Source organism: Arabidopsis lyrata, assembly GCF_000004255.2.
Source record: "Arabidopsis lyrata subsp. lyrata unplaced genomic scaffold ARALYscaffold_3, whole genome shotgun sequence".
Classification (NCBI taxonomy): Eukaryota; Viridiplantae; Streptophyta; class Magnoliopsida; order Brassicales; family Brassicaceae; genus Arabidopsis; species Arabidopsis lyrata.
This window is the reverse complement of record NW_003302553.1, coordinates 4,576,794-4,584,372: the sequence shown is the minus strand read 5'-3', so window position 1 is coordinate 4,584,372 and position 7,579 is coordinate 4,576,794. Positions and strand designations below refer to the sequence as shown.

Here is a 7,579-nt window from a genome sequence, read left to right as displayed (position 1 = left end):
TATTTTTTCAATAGATTCCTTTTTTTTAATCATAGTTGGTTAAATGAAATATTGGCTATGAGTGGGTTCGATATTTGAATTTTTAAAGAAGTTAAGAACCTAATTAATCAAAAACAAAGTATTAAGAGGACCAATGTTGATAACAGTTAAATAATATATGTGTGCCAAAAAAAAAAAAAAAAAAAAACAGTTAAATAATATATATAGTGCATGTATATGTTTCGTCATTCAAGATCAATACTTTAATCGACAAAAAATTTCTTGAAACAAATAAAAAGTTGAAAAAATAAATCAACAACAATTCATAATATATAATGACTAATTACAAAACTATTCATCCCCATATATATTATTTATCAACAATATGGTTATGAGGAGTTACATATCTGAAAAAGAATGACATTCAAACAAGAATACAATAATTATAGACCATATAAAAAAATCAACCCAAACTTTTTCACAAGCAAAAATTAATCAAGAGAAAGAAATTGCAAACAGATGGGAAACTACTGATCTAATATATTAAAACAAAGAGAAAATCATCGGATGATCGATAACTGGAGTAATTCAATGGAGAAAAGGCTCAAAAGTGCCCACCACCTTCTTCAATTGGTCAATCAACGACAAATACGACACCGTTCCATCGTTTCCAGCGAGAACCCTATACTTGTCTTTTCTTGTGAAGTTGGTGCACTCAAACCCTAACGTAGCTGCCAAGATTCTCTGAACATAGTTTGCCACGTCATGCGGGCTCTTCCCGGACGAACATGTTGCCTCCATAGGAAGCTGATTCAAGAACGTAACCTCGTAAACCGGTCTTGGGTTCATGAAGAAGAAAATCGGGTCTAAACCTTTCCAGCCTCTCGCTGTGGTCGCGTGGAAGAATCCAACTCTGTAATTCATCGCAACCGGAACAATCCTATCCGTTAACTCGGCGAAAAGTGCGCTGAATCTTAACAAAAACGGTTCACGACAAGTGGTTCCCTCAGGACAGACCACTAGATCTCCTTTGGACAGCTGTTGTTTGATCTTAGCCGCGTCTACATCTCGGATTCTTGTCAATCGGACGGTTGGAATGGGAGATAAGATCTCTGATAACCGCGAAATCGAGTAAGTAACGGCTGGGATGCTACGTCCGAGCACATAGGATAATACCACCGGGTCCATTAGGGTTCTATGAGTACACACAAAGAGCACGCCGGATTTTCCAGCAGCCGGTGGCTGAGGAGGCTTGCCTTTGACGATGATATGGCCGCCAAATATCTGAGAGACGTAAGGTGTGGCCCACAATGGGAGGATGGCTCCAAGAAAGATCCGGATCACGGCTAGTATGATCCCAAGTGGGATCCAAAGGAGGATGAGGAGAGCGGTGGCTGGCGTTGGCCGCTTCACTAGTCGTCCGTCGTGAAATATCACCGGAAGTGGACGTAGCTGAAGTTGTTGGTTACCGTGGTTGTAGTTCTCCGGGATTGGTGCAGGAATATGCTCCTATATACAAAGACAAATATTTTTGAGAAAATAAAATTTTGATTTGTTAAATATTAAGAAATATATTTTGGTTGAAAATACAGAGATCCGTTAGATTTAAAAAGTTGTTCTAGTTGAGTTTTTTTTTTTCTCATAAGTATAACAAATGTTTATGAATTTAAATTTTAGTAATCGGCTCATTCAATTTAGAATGTTTACCTCACATAACGATAAGAAAGTTGTAGAAGCGGTCACAGCCGGTCTTCCAAGACCTAGTTGAGGCCTCTGACCAACAAACAAATTAGCGACACGGTTCAAAGCAGACTGATCAACATCGGTTTCACGTATCAAACCGGTGACAAAACCGAACCGGTTCACAATCAGTTCCGTACCGATAACCTCATCGGCTCTAAGATGGTCCTTAGCAAACCTCTCCACCATAACCCGAGGCATTCTTGTCACCACGACCCTCTTTTTACACGAGCTAAAAACCCTCCACGTGTCCATGCTTACGTCATCCATGTAGAACTTTGGCAGGACGGCTCTAGCCACCGATTCGATCTCTGGTTCACGTAAACCAACAGTGGCTACAAAAATCATGAGCTTGAGAGCGGCGTTTTTGTAGCTGAAAACGTCAAGGAGTGTGATTATGGGCCATAGAAACAACAAGATAGCGAAACGAATTAGACCAGATGCTTCGAAGGCTACGAGCATGAAGTAGGAGAATGAATCTGCGTTCTTCAGTATTGTTCCTTCAAACTCTGACACGACCGAATACGGTGTCGTTCCAGCTTGCTCCATAACCATTGCTTTTGTTTTTTTGGTATTTTTTTTTGATCGAATAATAATTTTGACTCGATTGGATATGAAAGAAAAATGTACTATAACGTTTTATGTTATAAGGTTTGGATTGACTAGCGTCTAATGCAATGGGAATGGCAGTTTATCAATATTGCACCTACCGTAATTGTATACATGATTTTTTTTTTTGTTGAAAAATACACGAGTCAATATATTATATATATAGACTGTGTGAAGAAAATACGTTTATGCACGTTACTGTTTTGCTCTGATGTAATAGTGTACGTAATGTGTATAACAAAGAAATTCATGGTTTGAAATTTACCATTTGTCCCATTTTTTGGCGGGATGCACCAAAATTAGGCTATCCTTGTATATGGATTTTATTAGGTAGGTTACTGACCTTATTATGTATAGTTCATGAATTTTAATTAATTTCTAGCCAAATAGGAGTATAGAACATAGGTTTATGATGGGTGTTCTACAACGGTTTATATTCGGTTTGAGTTAGTTTAATTCGGTTTGAGAGAAACTTAGCATAGCTCCCAATCGAATTATCCAGAGTTTCATAAAGAATTGCTATGTAATTGCGTGAACATTTTTGTTTGGTTCAGTTTATGTTAGTTTGGTTAGACTTTTAATTTTTAATTATGAAAAAGTTTGCCAAAGTGAAGCCTAATTTCATTTGTGACTAATCTGGCCCGGTTTGGTTGCCTACTTAACGGACAAAATTACAAATGAACAGAAAGCTTGGAAATCGAAGCACGGAAACATATGTTGTAATAGTAATTTTCTTGCAAATATGATACTAACAGGACTATAGATTAAAAACTATAAGTACTATAAACATTTTACACAATTCCTACGAGTTTATTAATGTCAAGTTGAAGTAAACTTGCCTGTTAACAAAGGTTTTTTTTTTTCCTTTATGTAATGTCTTATCCGTTTTCCTAACTATATTAGCTGAGGTTTGGTTGGAAACAAATCGGCAACTTCATCCAGAAAAAATAAATTAATAATGTTTGGATTTAATATTTGATAGTATTACAATTAATCGAAGTTTAAAATGGAAGAACTACGAAATATTACATAGTGACACTTTTTGTTGTTTATTTATTGTTTAAAAATATTTTGTATATATAAAAGATGAAACTAATCAGCTAATATTAAAGACATTTTACGAAAGCTTGATAAAAGAAATGTTAATGCATTATTTTTTTTCTTTCTAAAAGTATAGTTGGTCAATTAGAGATTATATATATCTCTCTGGTTTTATGTTAAGAAGCATAAGCATATGTATTACGTTAATGGAGTCAACTGAATACATTATATATGGTCATGATTTTGACTTTTTAATTTTTTATGGACAAGTAGAACAACATTGGATTTCGATTCTAAAGTGTATCTTCATTAACTTCATTGAAAGCTCAGAAAATCACCTTATATCCTCTGCTCTGTTTTTTCATCCTCGGTCATCTCTTTTGTTACCAAGTTAGTGTAAACAGTAGTATTTCTTATTATTTGACATGCATTTAACCTTAACCTAAAAACTTTGATCCATTGATCTTTGAAAAGGTATGTCAATGATGACACTAACACAAAACACAAATTCACGTAACGAGATTAAGGGTTTAATATCTCAGTTTTCGTTTGTAACAAAACTATATATAGCTATTTATTTTATATCGACTAATAATACAAAGTAATGTTTACATGTTGAAAAACGCAAGAGTGCCAGTATTAATAGAGAAAATCGTACGCCATTCTCTTGATACTAGGAATTGAGGAATTTAGAAACAAACAACTATGATCGAATCTAAATCTGTATGTGCAAAAATATATCTCTCTAATTAAAACGCTTTTGTTATATCTTCTCCAAAGATCTGCATTTTCTAATCCTTATCAACATTTCTTTTTCCATCCTTTTTCTTCCCCCACCTTCCATCACCTCACAACACTGTCTCCTCGGTGCCTGTCAACAAAAGCCAAAAAATTATAACGTAACCTCACTCAAAATGTTAAATTCAATATGAGAAATTAAAACACTTAAGTACCTTGTTCCAATACTCAGGATCAGTCTTCATTGAAGTCACCAATATCCTCTTCACTTTAGTTAACTGAATATGCTCACTCTTTTCGCAATGACCATAATTCTTATCTGCTATGCTATACCAAGTTTTCGTCCCACTACCCCGCACATCCTCTGCACCATCCATGAAATAAGTGACGGGACGCTCACACGGGTCAGGTTTCAAGGGCCGAGTGTTGAACACGAAAGGTCCATCGCTGGAAGACCGCCAAGTTTTGAAGGTCTGCAACGGCGTAGTCAGCTCCGTAGCAGTCAAGAAGTAAGTGTAGATCTGAATGGAGTATCCCCAAGAGATGGATATAGACCATTGACGCTTGCGATCATGGCAATTAATCTGTTGCAGTATTCGATTCGGGTCTAAGTTATAAGGTTTCATTAGGGTCTGTAACGACTCGATGGGGTTTTTGTTAGGGAACATTGGGTCTAAGTAAACGAGGTGATGCAACGATACAAGTGGTGCCAACGGATGCGCTGCTAGAAATCCGTATGGATCTCCTCTTATGTCAAGCTGCAATATATATGATTCATTCATCACAACACACAACAAAGAATGGTGTGAGTCCAAACACAATTGTACTATCCACAGACAAACATAATTACACTATTTAGATTGCGGACTCTAAATAGTACTAAACAGTTAATTATCCGGTATCAACTGATCCTACATGTCCTAATGCACTAATTCAAAACACTAAAGAAACAATAGATATTCGTAGACAAATAATAATTTGAAATTTCCCTTTAGACACTACACGTGATCGTAGTGATAAAAGAATAAACATAAAATATCCTAGAACCAGAGATATGATTTAACAATATATGATTAAAACAAGCAAATTGCAGAAAGCTGATCAGAAGACATGATTAAAAGCTTTGTATCTGAATTCTGAACATGACAGAATCATGTGCTCCACCAATAAATTAAACCCACGAATTTAGAAAAACATTTCTGCACATTCATGGACCACAACAAGAAGTCAAGAACCACTCACTAAAATAAACTATAACATTTGGGAAAGACAGCATTTTTCTCAACATTGATTGAACTAAGAGTACTTAACTTAAAAACTGTTACTTCAATTTGATTAATTAATTAACGTATATAATTAAAATTTTAGAGGAAAAAAGTACTAATGTCTATAATTGAATGACTAATATTTTTCCTTTTTGGTCAACAATTTTGTGACCTTATTCTAAATGCTTTTTCTAGCAGACTAACACTAAGCAAGTGGCTTAGTGATAATTAATGTTTTCACCCCTTTTGTTATGAAAATCCACGTGGCAAGAATCCACTTAAATCACCGAGATATTAATCATCTAAAAGCTTTTGAATTTGTCGGGCTCCAAAATTCGAGATCAAAACGGTTCGACACGTGTATACATATCAACCAATCATATAAGGGACACGTGTATAACGTACCTGGTGAAAACCGCGTTCTTCGGTGAACGGAACGCCGATCTCGCTAACGCAAGCCGCGATTCTCTGATCAGAACCGTAAAAATAGAAATACCGTTGGAGACAATCATCCATCGCGCCAGCCAAACGCGCCGCTAATGGACGGCTAATAGCGAAACCGCCGCCGCCAAACGCCATGTCGTACGCGTGCATCACATCTTGCTCGACGCTCTCTGAGTTTCCTCCGATGTACCACATCTGCTCGTGGTCGTACTTGGAGAGAACCTTGACGAGATTCTCCGTGAAGAAGACGGTATCGTCATCTCCCATCACGAACCACCGGATATTTGGTAGATTAAGCCGATAACTATCCCAGATTATCCGAGCGATTCGAACCGCGGCTCTTGAGCTGGAGAATTTGAATCGAGTCCAGCCTGGATCGGAAACTCGGGTCGGGATCGAGAATCTGACATCGGAGTGATTTTCGGGGATTTTCACCGGTTCATCGAGCCAGACGAAGCCACGTGTCGAGTTTCGCCACCACAAGGAGATGTACTGGCTCCGATCGATCCATGTCTCAGCTGCTCCGGCGATAGAGAACAAGATGTGGGAGATATTGATCGGTCCGACGGATCCGGTCGGAGGGAAAGCTATGGCTTTCTGAGGTACGGCGGTGAGTCGGAGACCGTAGGTGGTGGAATAGTCACGAGCGGAGGGGGATAAAAAAGTGGCACGGAGAACCAGAGAGACGGAGACGATGAGGCATGTGAGGACGGAGAAACGTGTGAAAAGCACGAGGTAATCACGTGGCCGTTCCGGCATGAAGAAGAAACTGGAAAACTTGAGAGCCTCGTGGTGGCCGTGCTCTCCGCCGCCGCGGTTTGCTTTCATGTTTATTTTTATTTTTGGGTTGGAGGAGAGAAGAAGAGAAACACCGTGAAAAATCACTCCGGCGTGAAGGAGTCGATCTTATTCATCACCGGAGATGGCTTAAGTTTACGGAATTACCCTCTGCATACGCCGCGGGAATGGAGTTTCTGTTTAAATTTACGGAATTACCCTCACGGTGGCTGGGGTTATTTTTTGTTTTTATTTTTATTTTTTATTTTTAGAAGCTGTTTTTTTTTTGTTTTTACCTTTTTTGGAGTGACAAGCTCTGAGGGATAACACATAAATGGGAGACGAAGAAGAAGAGGTAGCCACGTGAATAGAAAAACACACAAATGACGGACATGTCCTCAGCTTCAGTCAACGGTGTGACGACTTTCGAATATCTGTTACTAATAGATTGTTTTTCAAGTTTCAAACCATAATGTTCGATCTAAAACTATAATAGAAAAATGTTGTAACTAAATTAAATTATGACTACTGAGCTATTACAAAAAAAAACTGTCCGTGCATGAAAAAAACTGGCTGTATTAGTGAATCTCTTATTCCTAAAAGAAAAAAAAACAAATAAAAACTTAAGTATTCGAAAGAAACAAAAAGAAAGGGAATTATTTATTTCGGAAGATAGCACAAACTAAGGTCGACTGCAAAATTACAAGCCAAGTCGAGATCATTCAATTATTGAAGAAAAGAAACGTAAATATTTATGAAAGTTTATAGTCTGTAAAGTCGCATTTATTTTAAACACATACTCCCTCCGTTCTTTTATAGATGATGTTTTAGGAGAATACACATCGATTAAGAAATCATTTATGTTTATTTCTAAACAAAAATATCATTTATTATCTAATCAACCAAAAGAAAAATAATACTCTCTCTATCCCATTTTATTAGATGTTTGGACTAAAAGCACAAAGATTAAAAAACAATAAATGTTT

At 37.1% G+C, this 7,579-nt stretch overlaps 2 protein-coding genes across 2 annotated transcripts; both read right to left on the bottom strand.

Moving 5' to 3' along the window:
* Nucleotides 1-402: 402 nt before the first annotated feature.
* On the bottom strand, nt 403-2,505 carry LOC9318797 (glycerol-3-phosphate acyltransferase 5). Its single transcript, XM_021032601.1, has 2 exons — nt 1,687-2,505; nt 403-1,488 (listed from the first exon to the last, which is right to left on the bottom strand). Exons 1-2 carry the CDS (start codon nt 2,272-2,274, stop codon nt 568-570), a joined length of 1,509 nt encoding a protein of 502 aa, XP_020888260.1. The 5' UTR covers nt 2,275-2,505; the 3' UTR covers nt 403-567.
* Nucleotides 2,506-3,917: 1,412 nt separating this feature from the next.
* Nucleotides 3,918-6,953, bottom strand: LOC9320911. The gene is made up of 3 exons (XM_021032599.1): nt 5,778-6,953; nt 4,323-4,865; nt 3,918-4,240 (listed from the first exon to the last, which is right to left on the bottom strand). The coding sequence occupies exons 1-3, from the start codon at nt 6,642-6,644 to the stop codon at nt 4,133-4,135; spliced, it is 1,518 nt and encodes a 505-aa protein (XP_020888258.1). The 5' UTR covers nt 6,645-6,953; the 3' UTR covers nt 3,918-4,132.
* Between the last annotated feature and the right edge of the window lie 626 nt (nt 6,954-7,579).